The sequence below is a fragment of the Aricia agestis genome, chromosome 2 (genome assembly GCF_905147365.1).
Source record: "Aricia agestis chromosome 2, ilAriAges1.1, whole genome shotgun sequence".
NCBI classification, from domain to species: domain Eukaryota; kingdom Metazoa; phylum Arthropoda; class Insecta; order Lepidoptera; family Lycaenidae; genus Aricia; species Aricia agestis.
This window is the reverse complement of record NC_056407.1, coordinates 6,507,421-6,532,693: the sequence shown is the minus strand read 5'-3', so window position 1 is coordinate 6,532,693 and position 25,273 is coordinate 6,507,421. Positions and strand designations below refer to the sequence as shown.

The following is a 25,273-nucleotide window of genomic DNA, read 5'->3' as shown; positions in this document are numbered from 1 at the left end:
TGGTACTTAAGACTTTTCGAGACGCATCCCATGACTGTTGAAGGGTGGGGACGGGGTCCATACAAAATCCCCCATAGGCCTTTTCCATAATTAGATGGAAAATCTCTTACAAAAACTTATTAACCCTTTATAACGCACTAGGTGAATCTATTATTGATTATGGCCTAAGGAACGTGAAGTTAAGCCGTAGGAGCTTACTCCTACGGCTTATGGATTTTTTTTTATTCTTAGTTAAATACTAAGAATATTAAAAAAAGTTGTTCCATTCAAAATTCTATAAAAATTTCATAATAACTATGATGGCAATGATATGATGGTCTGTTTAATCATTGTAAAATTATTCATATACAAAACAAAATAAAATATCGTCTACTAGTCGAACAATTCTTCAACAGTAATATTCAAGTTCTAAGACAAAATACATACAATACTCGTAGCGCCAACTTAGCAAAATTAGAAGACAAGACAATTTTTACCGTATGATTTTTGTAAACTGAGGAACAGTTTACAAATTAATTAAGTTAATTAAGTAAAAATTGTCTCGAGTATGTAATACCTAAGCTAATCAATAACCTAAATACAGAAATAAAAAGTATTTTAACCACCAGCTGGATTTACACGGGTGACTAAACGATTTTCACGGTGCGGCGTAAATCATGCATTTTATGCCGCACGGTGAAAATCGACCGTCTAAATGGCAATTCGACTACGCCGCATGGAACTAATTTGACCGTCGACCGTGCAAACGCTCAGTCGCAACTTCGCAAGCAATCGCTTGCTGCAAATACATAGTTTGTCAGCACTGTAGCGAGCATCTCGGGCGGCACAGGCGATTTTTGTAGAATGTAATAAATGGGGTGGCGATTCGGCTTGGACAGGCTAAAAAAAATTGTACAAGTAGGTAAGTTTAAAAAAATGCTATGCATTAGTTTATTATATTCCCCGAATGCCACATGTATTTTTAAATTGTATTTGTCAAGTAGAAATTCACTTAAGAGGCCCGGCAGGACTTCACGGCATTACTGCCGTGCAGTGAGCCTCACTGATAGGTTCACACTCGGTGTTTCCAGCCGGCAACACCGAGCGTGAACCAATCAGTGAGGCCCATTCAGTCCTGCCGTGAATGGGCCTCTGTAGTAAGTACTTAAAACCGTGTTATGTTTAATTATACATATATGTTGTTAATCGAAATTAAATTATTATCTGTGCCATAGCTATATGGGTGGACATGCACCTGTGCGTTGTTACCGAGCCAGGTGCCCAGGGCGATCGCGGGCATCTTTCTGCCATCGTTTAATTCCACTCTCGGCACCACCACAGCAGCCTCCTGAAATTGTTACGAACTAACTTGTACACACACGAAACATTTCATCAAATTCGATCACTTCTTTAAACGAGTTTACAATCACACACACACGAACAGAAGATTCCTATAATATCTAAAACTTATTAAGTAATTTAAAAACTTATTAAGTGATAATAAGTAGCACCGTGGAAAACCGCCAAGTTGGCAAAAATTTAACAAATTCATATGTGAATTGTGATACATAACATATTATAATATTAATAGTCAATTATTGAAGAATATTGAATAGAGAAGAGTTCACAGAAATAGATATCTGGATAACTAATTTACAGTAATAACTAATATCTAATGTGAAAACTAAGAAATAATAAAGAATATCAGAGCAAAACTGGGTCTAAAAGATACTAAAATCCACTTACATGAGGAATTATGAGATTTAAAAACAGAAGCAAAGATATTCGCAAGTAAAACATTGCAGTGTCTTGACCTACGACGAGCTAACTGAGCCAATATACTGCTATCGCTTCACGCCAGTGCTGCTATCAATAATTCAATCAATATGTATAGAGTCCGATACATGATTATTATTTTAATTGAAAGAACAGCGAGCAGTGGCGTAACTAGCAACATATCCGAGGCCCGTGGCAAATTGACGGGGCCCTTACAGTAAAAATCGTCACGTTAATAATAAAACAATGTAAGTATAAAAAATTGCTGACCTCACAGCCTCTTGGGCCGGGGCCCTTTTAAGGTCATTTTTCCAACCCTGCCACCTTATAATTACGACTTACGCCACTGTGAGCGAGGTTAAACTTAAAAGAAAAGGTGTTGTAAACATGTAATATAGCGCTCTACCGTCTAGATAGGTTTATTTCACGGAAGAAAGACTGTCTTTCATGGTCCATCCTATTTAATTTAAAAAGTAAATATAATAAACTGTATTAAGTGTGTATGCCACTGTTGCATCATTTGAAACGGCAACGATCTCTAGATATTTCTGTATGAGTTCAGCCTAGAGTATTTGTATAGATATAGGACTCTGCAACTCGGTATTAAAATAGTTTAGAGCTCTTCTGATGCTGCGAGTGTCCATGGGCGACGGAAGTTGCTTTCCATCAGGTGACCCGTTGCTCGTTTGCCCCCTTATTTCATAAAAAAAAAAAAAATTAAAAATCCGCTAGGTCGGTTTCTCAATGATAGAATTTTATGTTGTGTTAAAATATTAACTTAGTTCAATGCACGGTTATGGCAATAAATGAAAAATTTGTGAAAATTAGATGCATTTTTGTGATTTTTTTCTATCAAGAAAATTTTAAGATATCGTGTTTTTGCGCAGATCGAATTTTTGGAAATATAATGTAGTATCTAATTTTAGAAAATGAAACAATTCGGGGCTTATTTCCAAGTATAAAAATGAAATATAAAATCGAAAATTTAGACAGACGTGTCACATGAGACGTGATTTAGATTTGTATTGTACGAATTTGTGACTCGATAACAATGTTTTATAAAAACATAAAGATGCTTTTTGCAATCGCGGCCTTGGGCCGAAGCTTATAACAAGTTGTTAGATATTATACAACTCCACCGACCGCGTGAGTTGTATAATTGTAGAGCTCAATTTATTTAGTAAGCAACTGAACGCGCGCGCAGCATGTTTCAATACTGTGTGTTTCTTTTATGTGCATTGTTGGTATGTAATTGTTATAATATATTTTAGAGCTTCCGTATTCACGAAAAAATCTTATGAGCCTGGTTAATTGACCTAGAAAAAATAATTAAAAAATTGCCAACATTTTTATGAATTACATTCCGATTCAGAGAAAAATCATTTCTTCGAGCATATCTAGGCCTCCAGTTACGATTGAGAATATTATTTATGGGTAAGTAAAGTATTTATACAGGGTGTAACTAAAATAAGTGATAATACTTTAGGGTGTGTATGTGTTCCTTTATCCTTATAGAGAGTTCACTGCGAAAGTAGCAGCGCTGAAAGACCGATTTTTTTTTCACTTTTGTACAGGCGAGCGTCCGAGCGTCACGAGTTTCCCCATACAAAAGTAAAAAAAAAAAATTGGTCTTTCAGCGCTGCTACTTTCACATTGAACTCTCTATAAGGAACACATACACACTCTAAAATATTATCACTTATTTTTGTTACACCTTGTATATTTAATATTCTCAATCGTAATTTAATAACAGAAGAATTTTCATCACAAGATAAAATGATAAGTTATACAATCCATACTAATATTATAAATGCGAAAGTATCTCTGTCTGTCTGTCTGTCTGTCTGTCTGTCTGTCTGTCTGTCTTGCTTTCACGCCAAAACTACTGAACCGATTGCAATGAAATTTTGTACACAGTTATTCTAGAGTCTGAGAAAGGACATAGGCTACATTTTGATGCGGGAAAATATCTTATTTCCATGAAAATATCGATGAAAATTTATTCGCATTGCGCAGGCCAGCGCTCATCCCGGGGGTCCTGGGTTCGAGTCCCGCAGGCGGAACAAGTTTTCAATGTTCCTGGGTCTTGGATGTGTATTAAAATAATATTTCAAAAATCTTAAATATATTTTATGTATAATATGTATAATATTATAAAAAATCCAGAAATATATCGATGCAATTTAGTTCTAATACGATTCAACAGATGGCGTTTTATTTTATTTTAGTTCTAATACGATTCAACAGATGGCGTTTTATTTTTTACTTAAATATATTTTATGTATCTATACTTCTATACTAATCCATACTAATATTATAAATGCGAAAGTATCTCTGTCTGTCTGTCTGTCTGTCTGTCTGTCTGTCTGTCTTGCTTTCACGCCAAAACTACTGAACCGATTGCAATGAAATTTTGTACACAGTTATTCTAGAGTCTGAGAAAGGACATAGGCTACATTTTGATGTGGGAAAATATCTTATTTCCATGAAAATATCGATGAAAATTTATTCGCATTGCGCAGGCCAGCGCTCATCCCGGGGGTCCTGGGTTCGAGTCCCGCAGGCGGAACAAGTTTTCAATGTTCCTGGGTCTTGGATGTGTATTAAAATAATATTTCAAAAATCTTAAATATATTTTATGTATAATATGTATAATATTATAAAAAATCCAGAAATATATCGATGCAATTTAGTTCTAATACGATTCAACAGATGGCGTTTTATTTTATTTTAGTTCTAATACGATTCAACAGATGGCGTTTTATTTTTTACTTAAATATATTTTATGTATCTATACTTCTATACTAATCCATACTAATATTATAAATGCGAAAGTATCTCTGTCTGTCTGTCTGTCTGTCTGTCTCACTTTCACGCCAAAAACTAATATTATAAATGCGAAAGTATCTCTGTCTGTCTGTCTGTCTCGCTTTCACGCCAAAACTACTGAACCGATTGTAATGAAATTTTGTACACAGATAGTCTAAAGCCTGAGAAAGGACATAGGCTACATTTTGATGAGGGAAAATATCTCATTTCCATGAAAATAACGATAAAATGAATTCCTACTGCTGTTTCAAAATATGAAACCAGATGGCGTTCTAAAATAAAGGAGTACGTGTACCATGTTGGCCTATTATTCCATGCAGAAATATAATTTATCGATGCAATGAACATTTTAGTTCTGATATATGACAACAGATGGCGTTTTATGTTTTACTTCATTGTAATATAGAATTAATCATACTTAATGTTTTTTTTATAATTTTTAATACGTTAGAATATTATGTTTAATAATATTATCACTTGGTATAATCTATCTTATCTATTCCTACTGCATTTCCAGATAACGCGGAGTGTACCGTGTTAGCCTATATTTCATTCAGAAATATCAATGCAATGAACATTTTAGTTCTAATATAGGAAAACAGATGGCGTTTTATATTTCACTTTATTGTAACAGAACTAATCATACTTTATTATAATATGTTTTTATTCATAACTAGCTGTTGCCCGCGACTTCGTTCGCGTGGACTTCAGTTTAATAGCGCGCGGTGTCAACAAAATTGGTGTCAAATTAAAAAAAAATTAAAACCCTGGTGAGTGGTAACCCCTTAATAATTATTCAAAATACCCAAAAATAGCTGTGCAGGGTGCACATAATATTTCATTATTTTAAACTAGCTGTTGCCCGCGACTTCGTCCGCGTGGACTTTAGTTTATAGCGCGCGGTGTCAACAAAATTTGTGTCAAATTTAAAAACTTTTTAAAACCCTGGTAAGTGGTACCCCTCTTAGGGCCGCGCTACACCGGAATGGCAGCGCTGAAAGTGCTCGCCTCGCCGCTGCCATTCCGGTGTAGCGCGGCCCTTAATTAATCAAAATACCCAAAAACAGCTGTGCAGTGTGCACATAATCTATACTAATATTATAAATGCGAAAGTATCTCTGTCTGTCTGTCAGTCTCGCTTTCACGCCAAACGCCAAAACTACCGAACCGATTGTAATGAAATTTTGTATACAGATAGTCTAAAGCCTGAGAAAGGACATAGGCTACTTTTTTACTGGAAAAAAGGGTTGTAAGGGTCGTAAATTTGTTCAAAAAATTCATAATAGATGGCGCCGTGCGTCTTCTACATCGCGCTGACGCTTGCTCAAAAGTCTTTCTATAAGAGGTGGTATCATCTTACATTTAAGTCTCGATTTTTTTCGATTGTTATATCTATTCTACGGTATTAAATAACTCAATACTTTATCTGTGCAGGCAGTGACGTAACCTTAAGACCAAATTTCACCAACGACTGTTAAAGTTAATGATCGAATTAGTATCACGTTAGCTGTTTCGTTTTTCATATGAATGAAAGAGAAGACAGGACATTTTAACAAGCTGTTAACACTAACAACAAGCTGTTAACACTAACAGACGTTGGTGAAATTGGGGCTAAACCTATCAATGATAAATAGTTTATGGGTAAAGTTGTGTAATTGGGGGGCTAAATATGCTTTGAAATTTGGCATAAAATATAAAGTTTAATATAAAAAATAAAGTACTTATTGTGTGCACACTACACAGCTGTATTGATTTAAGGGGTACCAGGGTTTTTTTATAAAAGCTTTTGACACCAATTTTGTTGACATCGCGCGCTATAAACTGAAGTCCACGCGGACGAAGTCGCGGGAAACAGCTAGTAAGTTATAATACAGCTGATAGGTTACAAAGTATGTTATATTATAGTATCGTAACGTTGAGGATCTTGTTTTTAGGGTTCCGTACCAAAGGGGTAAAAACGGGACCCTATTAATAAGACTTCGATGTCTGTCCGTCTGTCTATTTTTCAGTCTGTCTGTCTGTCTTCAGGCTGTAACTCAAGAACCGAACTCTACACTTCTGAAATTTTAATAGATTGTGTAATGTGTATAATATCTGTTGCCGCTATAACAACATAATATAGTTACTAAAAACAAAATAAATTAAATATCCCATGCAAAAAACGTGATTTTTTGCTATTTTTTCCTCGATATCAATAACGGCAACACATAGATAGGCACTTGAAATGTTCAAAAATACTCAGTTGTATTTGTACTTTAATAATAAATAATAAAATTAAAATAAATTTAAAAAAAATCCCATACAGAAAACACAATGTTTAGCCTATTTAGTATTTATGCTTTATAGTGGTACGGAACCCTTCCTGCGCGAGTCCAACTCGCACTTGGCGGATTTTTTACATTGCTGTCGGTTTATTCCTATCCACGTGAGGTCATTGAAGTCAGATGTAGCTAGTAGAGTCTAGATCGAGCACACCTTGTCTATGATCATAATAATATGTGTGATGTGAACTGTGAAGTAGGTGGCACAAAGTGTTTCAAAAAACACCTATTGCAAGTTTAGATACTTAATTGAGAATTAATTAAACTTTAAATTCTCAATTATTATCAAAGGAACGATAGTTGAAAAGAAAAATCTTCGAAAGTTTTTAATTTTGTAACGAAAAAAAATACCTACTAGTTACTAGCTACAATAACTAGAACTAAAGTTAATCGTTTATTATACAGGGTGTAACAAATCTAAGTGATAATAATTTAGGGTGTGAATGTTTTACGTGTGTGTGTAGCGCTGAAAGATTAAGTTTTTTTACCTTTGTATGGAAAAATCTACACTAATATTATAAATGCGAAAGTATATCTGTCTGTCTGTCTGTCTGTCTGTCTATCTCGCTTTCACGCCAAAACTACCGAACCGATTGTAATGAAATTTTATATACAGATACTTAAAAAATAAATTTTATATACTTTTTACTGGAAAAAAAGGCTTGTTAGGGGGAGAAAATGCCCTAGTGAAAACGGCCACGACGCGTTCTGTCAATCACAAAAAGACCATAACGCGAAATTCGTGTTGTGGCTGATATGTTATTCGATTTTCTTGATTTGTTCTTGATTGATTAATCGTCCGTAGGTATGGAAAATTATATTTGAATTACCACGCGTATTCCAAAAAATTTTTTCTTTTACTAATTCACTGCATAACGTGTTTTTCATTATTATTTGAAAATATCCATAGTTACATAATATCCGTGCTAATATTATTACTGTCTGTCTGTCTGGCGCAACGCCTTATTGTTTGTTGTTGTTTTTTTAATATAAGGTAGGTAATCTGATCTTAATAAATTATAAAAAAATAGTTTTATTTTTATTTATATAAGTAATTTAAATAATATATTAAAGTTGATGCCCGCAACTACGTTGCGCCAGACATACAGTAATAATATTAGTACGGATAGTATGGAATTATGGATATTTTATAAATAATAATGATAAACACGTTATGCAGTGATTAAGTAAAAAATATATATTTTGTAGTACGTGTGGTAATTCAAATATAATCTTCCATACCTATGGAGGATTAATCAATCAAGAACAAATCAAGAAAAACGAATAGCATATATCAGCCAGAACGCGTCGTGGCCGTTTTCATCAGAGCCACGACGCGAATTTCGCGTCGTGGCTGTTTCACTGTGACCACAACGCGTTGTGAGCCATTTTTTCGCTTCGCATTGAGCGATTCCGGTCTTTGAGCGTAACATATATAAAATAGGTACTCGCCAAGTGTGACTCGGAACCGCGCAATATATTTAGTAAAAGCCTATTAACCTATAAGCCATTACTAATAGGTCTCGATTTTTAACATGGATACTATATTGTATATCCAGCAAAATCATAACTTGCAGAGAAATACAGTCCAGAAATGCACAAAAGTTTATCCATACTTAATATTATAAATGTGAAAGTGTGTCTGTCGATCCGTCTGTCCGTCTGTTACCTCTTCACACCCGAACCACTGAACCGATTTTGCTGAAATTTGGTATGCAATTAGTTTAAGTCCCGGGAAAGGACATAGCTAGAATACTTTCTATCCCGGAAAAATGTACGGTTTCCGCGAGATAAACGAATTCTGGCGCAACGGACTTGCGGACGCCATCTAGCACGTGTTAAATCAAAACATTTTGTCCAAAATTACAATAACGAAATCAGTGGCGGCGCAAGAATTAAATTTTATGTGGGCAAGACGACTGATTTTGTTGAAATACTTTTTTGATACTCGTAAATCCTAAAAAAACGCGCTGTCTAGTGGCCCTAGAACCGCGAGGCCGTGGGCGGTCGCCCACACCGCCCATGGCTTACACCGCCTCTGAAGTAAATAGGGCCTTGTGCGGCGATGTTATTATTTTAATGCTATTGTACAGTTTCTGTTTTTAAGTGTGGGATTATCTTTTAAGTTAGTAGAAAAAACTGATTTACATATCCGCTCATTAAAGTCAGTTGACCGTAACGTCAAATTAACGTACTGTACCATTATAAATGCTTTTAGTTCGTATTTTATGAGTTATACGACTGCTTTGTTGATAAGGAAGATCCCTTAATAAGTTTACTTGCATCGCATCTAGCTGTTTTCAATGACCTATCACCCTGCAAGCAGATTATAGGTAATCTTCGTAAATAAATTACAGCATGATATAAAATTATGAAGAGTATCGGAGTATCTCAAAACGATTACACAATAGGACTGTCTTCGGTCATGTACTATCAGAGAAGTTGATTCCTAGGCAGATGGCGGACCTAAGTACATAATTTGGTCGCGTTATGTCAAACCCATGTACGACCGATCACAGGCTCTGCTAACATTGAATTGACATAAGCCGACCAAACGACGTAGGCACAATAGACATAACGACCAGTAGTTCGACTGCAAAGAGACGGACAGGTTTCAATATCTGTCAAATTCGTCGGGTTTCACTAGGATTATGAACGGAATGTGCCTCGCGCTGGCTGAATAATACATTTTTAAATATTAAAAATAAAGTTTTCAAAATTGGATTCTGACAATTTTAATCACATGTGTTAATGTGCCAAAACACAAACAACAATACGACCAAAGAGGAACACGTCCATCGAATATGTCATAGTTTTAAATTCGTATGTAACAAGTTAACAACCCTAGCGCCGATTTTCGTCATAATACGTCAAATTGAAAAATTTCAACATCAGTTCTAAGTCGGTATACTCTATCATTCTGTCTACTCTGACGTAGGTCCGTCAACTGCCTAGGAATCAATTTCCTCGATGGTACATGATGGTACCTACGTGTAGGTAACTTTACATAGTGCACTGTCAGCTATTTCTACTGTAATATTATGTGCGTGCACTTATTAAAATTTTGCTGTGTTTTCTAATAAGTATTACGATCCCGGAAGACGATTGACTTGATGAAATTGAGATTTATTTAATCATTGTATATTTATCTGATATTTGCCTAACGGAAAACACGATTCACTTACCTACTTTGACTCGATAGTTTTATTTTTCGAAATTATGAATCTTTCTGGGATTTTCAACAAATATCTGTTACACTGATTGAGTTACTATCATAAAATAACTTGCACTACTACAATCACACACTTTATAAAATAATGGCTAAAGGAAATATTAGTATTGTATTTAATTTTTAAGTAATCATCAAAAACATTTTTGGGACTTACGACCTTTACTTTCGTGCTATAATGCGGGAACCGTCGTTACGCGATATTGTTCACTATTAGCTGTAGCGCAAAGTACAATTCATGCAGGCACGATTCATGGAATCATTATATGACGATTAAAGGATAGCGGGGTGTGTAGGCGGGGCTAGCGTGGTTTGATATATTTTCCAGCCCGGTCTAATATTAATTAATGATATCTTTAAGTATATGATTATATACTAGATACTGGTTACTGAATAACGCTCGCAACTCCATTGCGCCAAAATTCGCTTAGCGCGCGGGAATCGTACATTCTTCCGGGATAAAAAGTATCCTTTTAAAGTATCTACATACTCTGCAAAATCGGTTTGACCGCCTGTGAGTGAAGAGGTAACAAATAGACAGACAGACAGACAGACACACTTTCGCATTCATAATATTAGTATGGATGTAGTAATAATCTTTAAGTGGGAGAGCCATGCTTCGGCACGAATGGGCTGGCTCGACCGGAGAAATACCACGTTCTCACAGAAAACCGGCGTGAAACAGCGCTTGCGCTGTGTTTCGCCGAGTGAGTGAGTTTACCGGAGGCCCAATCCCCTACCCTATTCTCTTCCCTACTGTACTTCCCTTCCCTTCACATCCCTACCCTCCCCTATTACCCTATTCCCTCTTAAAAGGCCGGCAACGCACCTGCAGCTCTTCTGATGCTGCGAGTGTCCATGGGCGACGGAAGTTGCTTTCAGGTGACCCGTTTGCTCGTTGGCATTAAAAAAAAAATTGTACTTACTAAGTATTTATTTCTGTTTCTAAGGTCAATGCTAAAGATGTGGCAGAGGGCAAAGCAAATTTGATCGAGCTTAACGATGGACGGAAAATGCCAAGCTTCGGCCTTGGCACATGGCTTAGCGACGCTGACCCCACAAAACCATTTGTAAGTAACCGGTACATACCAAGACGAGGAAAAAACTTTATTAGTTTTATAATCAATAACTCAATAGCAAAAAGTGTAGCAAGAACTTACCTACCAAATACTTACATAATTATACCTACCCCATTTTAAACATTTTAGTATTAAGTTGTTGAACAAAAATTTTGCAAGACAAATTTGCATTTTTTGTATAGACACAAGGTCATATTAAGTATTTGTATGGAATCGTTGACACGGTTTCTTATTTAGCGGCAAATGTTCTAACCGCTATATTTTAGGAACAGATATATTATGTATTATCATGTAACGCTAATCGCCATCTTACGGGATTAGATTTATTATGTTTAAGCAATACATGTATTCTGTATAGGTACAAGCCATTCTTCTTTTCCTATCTCTTCTAGGAACCTCAAGCCGCTGCTGTAAAGGAGGCGGTAGAGAGCGCCATCGACGCCGGTTACCGACACATCGACACGGCGTCACTTTACAATACTGAAAAGCAGGTGAAAATTGCTATTTTACTGTCAGTCCAGTTATAAGAGTATCCTATGGGAGCACTGTAAATTTTCAGTATAAATAGCGGCCTACTGTGTTAATCTGGAGCCACTGCTCCAGACTAACATAGTAGGCACAGTAGGTATTTATACTGAAAATAATACCACTGTATTCAACCTTTTTTTAATACGCGCCACAAACATCTTTTAGTTCTGGTGTCGCGAAGCGCAACCAAAATTAATAGGGTAAAAATAATGTTGTTCAATAATATGATCGATTCACGCGGGCTACTGACAAAGTCCCGGCGGGCCGCAGGTTAAGTATATCTGATCTAGAGCTTAAACTACTACCATGATAAAGATCGAAATCCGTTTATACGTCTACCAAGATCTGATGTCAAATTTGGATGGCATATTTTCAAAAAATATCCTTGATCGTTTGATAATTTTTTATATTTACATGTTTCACACACAGAATCAGCCGCTTTAAGGAAAAAAAAAGATCAAAATGTTTTATTCTAATTACCCCGGTATTGCTAAGAGTCAATTTCTTTTCTCACTTTTTGCAATAAGATTCTGGTAGACTTAAGTATAGAAAATTTTGTTTTAAGAAACAAACGTATACTCACAATATACTACAGCAACAACATAATCAATTTAAAATATGAGCAATTTACTTATATACTTACAAAGTAATAAAGTGGTACCATGCAGTTTAAATACATAATTATCGAAACAATAAAAAAGGAAATGCATTTAAATGAATATGTGTTTATGTTTTATACATGTCTTAAATATACTTATTTACAATGTAAGTTTAACGTATTATTAAGTATAAATTACATTTTTTGTCAGGTTAAGCTATTAACAAAAAAATCACAGACGGAGACATCACTAGAGAAGATATTTTCGTAACGACCAAGGTACAACTTCATAATATACTTAATAGAAATTGATACAAAAATTTTTAACTGAATGGTAAAGTTCCTGTTTTTCTGCGACTGTGCTTTTAAAATACAACTTAATTAAATTAGAGTCCGACTCATGGCTGGTTTCTGAGGTTTTTTAAACACAGTTTATCTATTCACTATCGCTTTTCATTGGCTAGCGTCAAAAAATTAACCAATCAACAACGCTAGTGAAAAGATAAACTCCTGTAAAAAAAACTCAGAAACCAGCCATTAGATTTGCCTTTGTTATAATCATGACTTAAAATTATACAAATACTCATATTATGTATAGTTTTACAGTTTACTGCTTTAACTGTAGAGGTACATAATTATTTACTTTTTATCTGTTTCCGTATTTAGGAACTCCTTTCCTTACCGTAATTAATACATTTAAAATTAGCAACAAATCTTTCGCAGCTATGGAACGACGCGCACGCCAAAGACGACGTGGTGCCCACCTTGAAAGAGTCTCTGGCGAAACTGAACCTGTCCTACGTAGACCTCTACCTCATACACTGGCCTATCAGCTCCTCTGTGAGTGCATGTTAAATAAATATTTATTACCTTCTTAATATTTTGCACTGTATTCACAACCATTGCAACGTTTAAAATTATTTAAAAAAATCATCATCTTAGCAAGAAAAGTCGAAAAGCGGGAAAACGTTATGTCTTCGACTGTCCCTCTAAATAAGCAAGCATTTGCGTCTACGTTATAGATCGTTCCCTAATAATATATCTATATATATAAAAATGGATTTTCAAATGTGTTAGTAACGCTAAAACTCGAAAACGGCTGAACGGATTGGGCTAATTTTAGTCTTAAAATATTCGTTGAAGTCCAGGGAAGGTTTTAAAGTGACACGAAGTTCACTGGGACAGCTAGTACTACTATAAAAAGCTGGGTATATTCATGTCCAGTAACCCTGTCTATAGTTTCTACTTTCTACTAGATCTTTTAGTCTTGTGATCTCACTGCTTACTTACCATTTATATAAAAACAAACATTTTCATCATAACACGTAAGTTAATAATTTGTAGAAAACCCGTCAACTTTTGCCCAAGGAAATCGATTACTTGGAGACGTGGCAGGGGATGATCGAGGCTCGGAGACTCGGTCTGGCCAAGTCCATCGGCGTCGCCAACTTCAACGAGGCCTTCCTACAGCGCCTCATAGATAGCACCTCCGTCGCGCCCGCTGTTCTACAAGTGGAGGTCAGTAACTTCTGTGATATTATTACTAACTAAGGCTGCCTTCACATTAAGTCGCGAGTAGTGCGGCAGCCGCGCTCGTGCATTAATGTGAACGCAGCCTTAAATGTATTTAAACTATACCTGCAGTACAATATTTTGCAATGTTTCAAAAATATACCTACTTATTATATTAATTTAACGTATAATTAAATAAATAATATTATACAACAAGGCCTATGTTCGTTTCGGCATGCATTCGACCGCCTGTTTGCTTTAGCCCGGGTGAAGCAATCAATAGTTTTTCAACGATTTGTATCTGGTTCATTTTTATAGTGCATAATATAATAGCTGATATTATGACGAAATTTAAATGACATCTTTAGTCTGAATATTATATAATATTTAATAAGTTGGCAATCGTGTGTTGGCAAACTCACGCGTGTGTACAAAACTGTTTTTCTCTTTCAGCTAAACCTGAACCTGCAACAGCCGCAGCTGCTGCAGTACTGTCGCGAGCATAACATAGCCGTGATGGGCTACACGCCGTTCGGCTCTGTGTTTGGCGCCAAGTCCTACTCAGTGGGCCCGCCGCCCCCGCCGCGCGCTTCCGACCCCGTGCTGCAGGACTTGGCTAAGAAACACAAGAAGACTGTCGCACAAGTCATCTTGAGATATTTGGTAAGGGACTATGGAACTTACGAACCGAGTACCGACCTTCTAGACTACTAGATGGACGTTCAATGCTTATGCCTTATAGGCAACAACTGTTGACTGCTATAATAAAGGCTACAAACAACTTTAAAGAGAACAAAAAATGGATATTAGGAACTCAAGAAAAATCTGCGTTCAACGATCCTTCACTTCTTGCGATTAATCCACCTCTAGACTCTGGAAATTTTGAAAGTATTGATACTATCTGTTTTTAAATTATATGGAAAAAACTGACTATTTTTTTTTGTCTATCCATACCAATGCTATAAAACATATTAAAGTGTGTCTGTCTGTCTGTTACTTCTTCACGCCCAAACCGCTAAACCGATTTTGCTGAAAGGAATGCAAATACTTTGAGTCCCGGTAAAGGACATAGGATACTATATTATCTCGGAAAAATGTATGTTCCCAGGCGATTAACAAATTTTTAGTTTGCGGGTGTCATCTTATTAATATACAATTTATTATGAAAGTTGAAACGTAGAGACATAACTAATAATATGATCTACGTGACACAACTTACTAAAATATAATGTTTATTTCAATCACGTCTTCAAACATACTACAGCACGAGCTGGGCGTGGTGCCGATCCCGAAGTCAGTTAAGAAGGAGCGTATAGAAGAGAACATCAACATCTTCGACTTCAGCTTGGACCAGCAGGACAGAGACCAACTGAAGGCCTTCGACGTCCACTACCGATGCGTCAACCCGATCTGGTGGAGCAACTCTACGTATTATCCGTTTGAAAAGCAGTAATTGAATGAAATAAATATTGGTGGTTGTGCTTTGAGGAATGCCTATTGCCTACTTGTTTTATTTTAGTATTTGTAAGTATTCTCGGCATCGTCATCATCAACAGGCGAAATACCTACCGCCAACGCGCGAAAGCCCGTTCTACACATTGGGCCAACGCGCCGGCCAACGCGTTCGCCTATATGTAGTATAAGACTTAAGACTAATAGGAGCGAAGAAACAGATGGAAAATGTGGAAAAAACGAAGGAAATTAAATAATTTTCCCCGTTTTTTTCACATTTTCCATCTATTTCAGTAGTTCGTGAAATAAGTGCCCTTTCAAATGAAACCTATCTCACGAACTACTGGAACAATATTATGTAGTGCCGACATTAGCGGGATAATGTATAGCCTTCCTCGATAAAATATGAACTATCTAACACTGAGAGAATTTTTCAAATCAGACCAGTAAGTTCCTGAGATTAGCGCGTTCAAACAAACAAACAAATTCTTCAGCTTTATAATATTAAGTAAGTATAGAATATAGATAATATTACTTGAGGTCAAAATTTAACGACAAGTTTTCTGTTTTGCTCTGAATGTCGATCTTTCTAGAATCTAGATTCTAGAGTTTAACGGTCTCTATTGAGCATGCCTGGATATTTCCTAAGCAATTTATATCACAACGACATACCTACGCCTATAAAAGTAAGTTTCTTTATTTCGATTGTCTTGGTTTAAGTTTACGAGTATTTATATATAAAGTTAAATTGAAAATTTTGAAACTAAATCTTAATAAAGTTGCCGTTATGGTTCAAAATAAAATAAATACAATTCGGTTACTTTTGGCGCCACCCAGACATCGCTACGCCTAACGCCAGTAAAATATCAACCGTTCTGCGGACGGCGCAAGCTGAAATACACTTTCAGAGTGCGGCGCTGAGTGAGTTTTAGCTGGATACAAACAAAATAATAGGAAACTGTGATGTAGCAAAACGTCAATATTTTCCCCGTAGCTTTCAGTGAGGGAAACTCGCTTCTAAGTCGTAGAGTTATGGCCCAGAATGGTATGAGTTTCGTAGTTTATAAGGCATTAGTACGGCGCGAAAGAAAATTTGGCGCCTTCCAGTCGGGCGCCAGGCTGCGGTGTGGAGGCGAAGTATTTCGGAGCTTCCTATTCAGCCTATTATTGCTAATTTACGGTTATCGCCCAACTTTTACATTCACGGTTTCCATCCACAAATGTACGAACTAAATAACTTTATCACATTAAATCTGTTTTTGCAGAGGCGGCTCGGAAATATCTTACATTAGATTTTTCTTAATATGAAATTATGTAACCTTGCAATTTTATCAAACCAATTTATTTTTACCTCAATTTTTACGATACACATTACAATATATTAATAGCAGCCCATTTTTCCACCTGGAGCCCAATTATTTGCCAATTATATAATGTTATTCAATAAAAGGACGTTCTAATTCATTGCTATATTTTATTTGAAAAAAACTATACAACAGACAGCTATCATAAACATATGGATTATTCTGTCAGCTTTTTATTTGTACACAAAATCAAGAATGTTTAACATGCCATTTTAAACGATTTTCTGCATATTTTATTATGTCCTAAAAATTCTTGAGTGCAGAACCATGTTGCTGTTGATGATCGTCTGTTTAATTCTCCTTCAGACATCTACGGCAGTTGGTGCCTATAACTACCGTTAGTTTTTCCCTAATCAATATTGTAAAGCTTTGCATATAACTTTTGAATAAAAGTATAGTACTTAACCGATTATCAAAATAGTCTGTCTCACTGTACAGTAATTGAAACTGAGTATAATGTATTAAAAAAATTACTAAGAGGTTAAGTTGCCCAAAATGGTAAACCATTGGGCCCATCTTTAATGGAACTTAACTAACAACGCTTAAGGGTGTGTTTAGACGTGCACGTTTTCTGCGCAGAAAACGCTCACGTCTGTAGGAGCCGTATCATTGTACATTTACCCGAGTAGAATACAAATTATATTTCTCAAATACCTTATAATATGTAACACATTATAAGGCATTTGATATACATGTAGTTGAGATAACATTAATTTAACAGGAGAAATAAACAACAGAATCCCATGGAAACCTGTGTATAGAACAGGAAAAGAATCAGAAGATAACGTAGAAAAACTAACGACAAAGTTTGCCGAACACGAGCTGATATTGAGAACCAATACCGAGTTAGAAGATACTACAGTAAACAATGAAAATGAAACTATTTTTAATACAACTCTCGATGAAGAGGCTGATTTAACTAGTACTGCTATTCCAACTACTGAAATTATAATACCAAATGATACAATTACGATGGATACGATGAATTCAGCTGCTCTAGACGTACCCGCTTTGATGAATTTGATAATGAACCTGACGAGTGATATCGAGTCAAATCTAACAATGAGACTGAACGAGACGTTGCAGAGAATGTCTTTGCCGACGTGCGGTACGCCCACAACAGTACCAACCACGACCTCAGAGTATGATGCTAATTACACTGGATCTATCGTAGCAAAGGTTTGATATTATTTTTTAAGAACCACTCAAATATGTACGGTAGTTTTTAAATCCATACTATACATTTTGTGTATCTGTCCGTTAACTCCTCTTGCTGCCGCTAGATTGATTTTAATTAATATTTTCGTTGATATTACTTTTATGTCCAGAAAATCATTAATAATAAATTATTGTCTCGGAAAAAATGCTCAGTTCCCTCGTAAGTTAAGTCGTAACAGACGAATTTTGATTTTTGACTACAAACTCTTTAGTTTGTTGAATAACTTTGGTTTGTCTTTTTGTAGTGCTTCGTATGCGGTCTGGAGGTCCGCGGGGTGCCGGCGCACGCGCACTGCGGCGACGCCTTTGCTGGAGACTTCCTACCACTTGTACCCGTCGATCCCACTGCCAAATCAAAAATATCCAGATTCAGAAAGTACTGCAAATATCAAAATATGTAGGTAAAGTTTTATAATATCTAGGGTCACTCGTGTATGTTAATGAAGTCATAAGGAAGGATAATCATATTCACTATTGAAATTATATGGTAACTATTTTTATTTCATTGGAACGATAAAAATACCATTGCAATCTTGATTAATAAGGTAATTGGTTTCGTTATAACTGTCAGCGGGGCTTAAATATAATATAATATAATATGTAAACATATCTTTGTGGCGGAGCAATACTAATCCCCTTACTAATAAAATATTTACGCAGGTACAATTATTATTCAAGGGCCGTCCTATTGTCTGTCATATTATGCCCTTTACAACATGTCAGACAAAGACAATCGGACCTTGAGTAATTATTTGCTGTACTAATATTTATATTAGTTATGGTTCTTCGCACTAGGCAAATATATATAGTTCCATAATATTATATCACTGACGTTTAGTGTCGCGAGCTCCACTGCGGCGTAATGCGGCTTAGCTCATACGATTTTACGTATATGTGGCCGTGACGTGTCGCACCGTGGCAGCGTAGTGTCGCCTAGTCTAGGCTTTAGGGGCTATTTTGCAGTCCTGGGTTCGCGTACAACTCGTCTGACACGCGGTCCATTTTCGGCCGGTGGACGGGCGGGTGCGCGGTCCGCTGGGTGGACCTCAGCGGGATCTACACGCAGCGCACCTGCCGCAGCCGCCTGGCACCGTCCGTCGGGCAGCATTACGGCAGCAAACGCATGGCTAAGCTGGAGAGGGCTTTATGGGTACCTATGCTTTCTAGCTTATTAATATACATATTGTGAAACAAACGAAAGTCTAAACCTAAAGAAAAATGAGATACTATGTTGATTCCATCGGCTTAAGTTACGGCTTCCTAAATAATATGCTCTGAACTTTAAGGGCCAGGTTCCATGTTATTACATAGTAGTACCTACTACTCCCTATAGTATTCAACAAAATATAACCTAACTTTCAAAATTCACTTACAATAAGTTCTCCGTAAATCTGAAGTGAATACCACCATTATACCTACTTGTTGTGAACTTTTTATCGCCAAAATCTTTTAACATCTTCCATATCTTTAATGTTTGTAATAAAAGTATTAATTTAAGTAATATTTATCTAAAAAAATTATCAAAAAAATATGAAGATTCTTTCTAAGTTTTTAAATTTTATAGATGGTGGACAACGGTTGCATCGTGAGTCCCATGGCGACACTAGTGCCGCTGTCGCGCGGAGTATCGCTGTACGCGCGTTTTCACGCGTGCGTGTGCACCGGCAGCTGGTGTAACGTGGCGCCCAACGTGGGGCCGCAACTGTTCAATGTGGTATCCGTGCTGATTGTAATGTTTCATTGCTGATGGTTTTCTGTTTATTTATTTTAGTAAAATACTTGTGGTAAAACGTGTTTTTTAGTGCAAACGTTAGACTCAGACTTGCACAGACCATTCAATACCTGTTTATCGATAAATTATTTTTCGCAGTTTTATTTTAATAACCTCTTACCAAAGTAAGTAGTCAACGAGATAGTAAAGTTAGAAATAAATAGTACTTATTTCATATAATTTACACGTACTTCATAAAAATCACTAAAAGAATAGTGGATCGAGCTATTTATTCTTTTAAGTTAAACAAAAAACATACGTTTAACCTATAAGGTCTACCAGGATCTGATGGCAAATTTGGATGACAGATTTTCAAAAAATATCCTTGATCATTCGATAAATTTTTATATTTGCATGTTTCACACATAGAATCAGCCGCTATAAGGAGAAAAAAAGGATCAAAATGTTTTATTCCAATTAACTCGGTATTGCTAGAGTCAATTTATTTTCTCACTTTTTGCCTTCAGATTCCGGTAGACCTATACATGGCAAGAGATGGTGGCGGGTAAACTTAAAATACTAGTCTTTTTTAATATTTATTTAAAAATTGAATATGAAAATGGCGTTCTGAAAGATGAAGTTTCAGGTTTAGCGGCGCCAAGATGGCGGGCACTCGCCCACCTGTTGTCGTGTGCGCGGATTGGCAGACTTCCGCGACACCCCCGCACCCCGGCCGGTCCCTGGCCAACCCACCTGCTATGTGTAGTTAGACTTCAATTTTATAACTGGGGCTCTAGCCTCAAATATAATATTATGATGTATTTGATTAAGCCTCAAATACTCGTAGCTTAGGTCGTATCTAGATGTTCGATTTCAAAATCATTAATTGAATTTTCTTGGATTGCTATAAAGTTTAAGTTAGGATAGAAGCTCATAATATTATGATTGTGGATGTGAAAGTAATGTGAGATTCCAAATTATTAAAAATTTAATAATAGAGCAGCAAAATCTTACGCAATGAAAGGCGTAATAATTCAGTAACTTGGTATTTGGCTCGTTACTGCCTTTGGCGGCATAATTATTTAAAGAGCTGCTCTTGTTCATTAAAATTTTGGCAGACTTCGTATTCATTGCGTAATGCAGCCGTAACTACCCACTACGCCAACCGATTGACTTTTATAGTCCGGCCGAAACGACGAGTTAATGGAGTCCAATTACTGGAGATAAGATCGGGTAGCGGATGGGACTGTCCAATAAATATAAATCGTACAAATGTAATTAGACACGAGACACGACTGTCTCCAATCTAGGGTCGAGGTCAATAACCTCTTTTTGTAAATTCTGAAAAAACAAAGGATATGTATAATAATAGAAATCAATCGATATTCGGTATAGCTATAATATAATCAAGCATAATTTTCTGAATGGTTTCCAATTCAAGTAAGCATTAGCGTCTTTAGAAGATTGAACTGTAACTAAGATTGAATAAGATTCAATTTATTCTAGTAAAATATCTCTTTTGTTACTGTTATTTACATTCTCATTAAAACCTATCATAGTTGATGTAGGAACTCAATCGCAAGGATCGCAAAAGAAAAAGCATTAAGCTGTGTTCACATACAATAATTGCACATATTCCCCGCGTTCCACTTGACGTTTAAAACGCTCAATACGCTCAAAATGCCTTCTATTTTGAGCGATTTGATCGTTTTTAACGTCAAGTGTAACGCGGGGATGGTGGAATTTATATGGTATCGTTTCCATATAAATTATGAGCAGCAATTTGCAAATTAATTAAATAATTTAATATCTTTAATCAACACCATAACAATAGAAACCTATTCGCAAATTCTTAAAAGCATTCCGAAAATACACAAATATAACTCACAATTACTGAAATTTAAAACGTTCATAATGAAACAGCGTCATCAGGCCATCTGTCGACGTTTAAACGTAATCGAATGAGGCGAGATATAAATCTCAGTTATCGGGAGTCGAACCCCGACCCCGCACTTAGCTTCTTCCGCGCCACTGAGCGCCAGACCCTCTCGTCGCGTCGCAATAAAATAACTTTATTACGAGTAACGACCTAACTGTAATGATTTTATTAAAAACTTTTTCATTTCTCGATTTAAATGGATAACTATTAAATGTAAAGTTTTTAGGGGAATATAAAGCAATGAAAGTTTTTGCCCAAATTAATGTTTGTTGTACACATCAGTTATCTAGATAAAGTTTCGATAACTTGTGAGTGGCATCAGTATTATCATGACAGGAATTATCAGGGCGAGCAAAGCGAGCCCTTGTATGTCCTACAATTTGAGCACAATTTGTGGTACACTTTACGGAAAAACTATCACGCCTATTGATTTGTGCTTTAACATAGTATTTTTTATGTAGATGTGTTATCATCGGTTAGTCAAGGTTTGGTTACTATTAAAATAAAAATAAACTGTCTAAAAGATTATTACCACGCAATAAAACGGCAAATCTCGGCTTTTAGCTAGTTATGAATATGTACTGGATAAAATGATCGTAGTCATTATAGTCACTGAAGCACCGAAGCTACGGCTTGGGGTTTTGGCATAACCATATTTTGAGGTTTCAATAATGATGAAAATAAAATACAGCTTGTAACATGCTGACAATAGTATAGTTTTATAGAAATAAAAATCGGCCAAGTGCGAGTCGGACTCGTGCACGAAGGGTTCCGTACTGTTATAGAGCAAAAGTAGACCAAAAATTGTGTTTTTGTATGGGAGCCCCCCTTAATTTTTTATTTTATTTTAATATTATTCTTAAATATTGAAGTAGACATATAAATAATTAAGGCTTTTGTGAAAATATCAAGTACCTACCTGTTGCTATTATTGATATCGAGTAAAAAAGACCAAAAAATTACTTTTGTTGTATGGGATCCCCCTTAAAATATTAATTTTATTTTGCATTTAGTATTTGTTGTTATAGCGGCAACAGATATACAAAATCTGTTAAAATTTCTTGAGATACAGCCTGGAGACAGACAGACGGACAGACAGACATCGAAGTCTCATGAATAGGTTCTCGTTTTCACCCATTGGGTACGGAACCCTAATAAAAAAAATGTGTTCGACTACATTCAAGAATTTTTCAAAATTCTTGAATGTAGTCGAACACATTTTGGTTTGCCCCCTTATTACAAAAAAAATTGAAAATGGTTTCAAAGTTTCATATCATAGCGAGTTTACACGCCCCCGTTTCTTCTCATCCGGCTAGTTTTCCGAATCCGTGGCAGGCTAAGTTCATTCTGAAAACACTGTTGGATCATCTATTCGGCAATTACATATTTTGAATTTGAATAGCAATAAGCACACAACAAGACAGCTTCCAAAACGTGAAGTATTAATATTATGTGTTGATGACACATCTAAACATATAAATAAAAATTACTATGTTAAAGCACAAATCAATAGGCGTGATAGTTTTTCCGTAAAGTGTACCACAAAATGTACAGGTTATAGGTTTTGGGGGCGATAAATCGATCTAGCTAGGAATCATTTTTAGAAAATGTCATTTTATTCGTGTTTTATCGATAATCGATAAACTAAAAATATGACTCTTCCTGACATCTATTGGCGAATAATAATACTATTTCATGAGCAACTAATTGCTTTAAAGCAATTAGTTGTCGTTAACGACACAACAACAGCTAAAGCTATTCCAGCAGATGGCGTTGATAAGTAACACGAAGTCAATGAGTGTTTGCTATACCGAGCAAAGCTCGGTCATCCAGGTACTAATAATTATATTTATAACATCTCTTTATTTTAACATTCTAATGGGAGTAACATTTTTGGATTTAAAAAGTAATTAGGAGTTTTACTTAATCATGATGACCTTTAACTACAAATTACGTAATAAATCTTTTACTATCATCCAATAACACCAAACAACAATAACACAATCAAATCTGTCATCATACAAAACAACAACTATGTATCAAGTCTATGTATTACATAACTCCTATGTAACTCCGTACAAAAACATAGCAATCCTCCCCAGACAGATAGTGGTCGTAAATCACCCCCGCTCTCCGCCCCCTCACCGCCCCCTCTCCGACCCCACCGCCCCGCGACTCCCCCGCGATTACGCGGCCACGAGTCATTGAGCGCCCCCCGCATTTACATACTGCTAACTTCTTAAGATTTTATCATCCGTACATACTTTGTTCCCCGTATATTTTATATGTTACCGGGGGTACGTGATTCGTTCCCGCGATTTGTAGGTTCATAATTTTGACTGCGAGACATTTGGAAAAGTATAAAGTTGTAGTATTTTTTTCTTACATTGAAAATCACGTTTCAACAGTTGCAAAATTAACTTTAAAAGTAATTATAAAATCATTAAAGCAATACATACAATATTTACATTAAACAGTTTCTAAATTCTAAGCTTGTATTACAGGATTCTGAAATCATGCTACGTATGACGTAGCAGGTGCTACGCGCTACGTAACTTAATGCGCTACGGCGTGCTACGCCGTAACGCCGTAGCTCGTAGCCCGTAGCAATGGACGTAGCAAGTGTAAATAGTGGGAAATATGAAATAATAATTATTTTTTAACTTCATAAAATTTTTGTTTTATGCAAAGGCTTTACAGAGAATAGTTGAAAATACTATTGCTTTTTTTCTTAAGTTAACTCTACATTGAAGTATCTGAAAGTTATATGGATGAATTGCATAAAACAACATAATGGTACAAATTTTACTTTTTTTCGGAGTGAAACTAGGAGGGAGTTTCAGAGAACATATCGGGCAGTTTCCGGCGCGGCGCATCCGGCGGTGCTGCACGCTCCCGAGGAATGGGGTTACCACGATTTTAGTTACATAGTAGACTTATAACAAAAAAGATATTGATAATATTCTATAAAATTTTAACATTGGAAGATGCAATTTTTAATTATTGTATTTGTATTTTTCCAGTAAAACCGAAAAATACCAGTTTTACTGAAATCAAATTTTAATCATGAACCTTTTAGATACAAATATTAAGTACCTAAGTACATATTAACGTTGAAGCTGGAGTTTGCGAGGTTATTTAGTACCTTAATGCCTGTTTTCACCAACGGTCTCCTAGCGCTAAGTGTTCCCTAGCGATCTTATAAAACAAACACATTTTTAAAAAAAGTAATGTTTTGCAAAAGTTCTTACGCCCTAAGGACGAACGTGACACACAAAAATTCGTGAAATCTTGAAGGATATGTACCCTTAATGGCCGCTAGGGGACCACTTAGCGTTAGGAGGCGGTTGGTGAAAACAGGCATAAGTCCCATATGCACAGATTTGGGTATTAGCCATGCTAATAGTTCTGTCGTTCTAGGAAGATATTAATCTGACTCTTAATTTTAATGCATCTCTGCGGCTTATTCCTGTGGAGTCCGTCATTTTACCAAAATGATGGGGACTTATTATTGTAATTTGTCAAACGCAGCAATGCGCGTCGTTCGCTTTATTGTGCGCCACAAAAGAAACACACGACTCATCTCGCTGATCAATGATAAGAAACAACTTTCATTTTTATTTTACAAAAACAAAACACAAGCAAAAGAAAAACTTTGCTAATGTCTTATCTTTTCCAAACTTTGGTACTATTTTTAAACTTATTCTTCTGAAACATATTATAAATTTATCAATTATT

At 36.0% G+C, this 25,273-nt stretch overlaps 2 protein-coding genes and 1 pseudogene across 2 annotated transcripts in view; 2 read left to right on the top strand and 1 right to left on the bottom strand.

Annotated features, from left to right (window-relative positions):
• The window catches only part of LOC121736511, a 41,425-nt gene extending 39,577 nt beyond the window's left edge, over window positions 1-1,848 (bottom strand). The window contains exons 1-2 of the mRNA XM_042127753.1: window positions 1,726-1,848; window positions 1,235-1,327 (exon numbers count right to left, since the gene is read on the bottom strand). Coding sequence (XP_041983687.1) covers window positions 1,235-1,327; window positions 1,726-1,779 — 147 coding nt within the window. The 5' untranslated portion in view covers window positions 1,780-1,848. The remainder of the gene's footprint in view (window positions 1-1,234; window positions 1,328-1,725) is intronic.
• Window positions 1,849-2,900: 1,052 nt separating this feature from the next.
• LOC121739831 lies at window positions 2,901-15,351 on the top strand (annotated as a pseudogene).
• A 1,519-nt stretch (window positions 15,352-16,870) lies between these two features.
• Window positions 16,871-19,632, top strand: LOC121736505. The gene is made up of 5 exons (XM_042127738.1): window positions 16,871-17,004; window positions 17,389-17,846; window positions 18,131-18,282; window positions 18,849-19,035; window positions 19,450-19,632. Exons 1-5 carry the CDS (start codon window positions 16,935-16,937, stop codon window positions 19,630-19,632), a joined length of 1,050 nt encoding a protein of 349 aa, XP_041983672.1. The 5' UTR covers window positions 16,871-16,934.
• The last annotated feature ends 5,641 nt before the right edge of the window (window positions 19,633-25,273 follow it).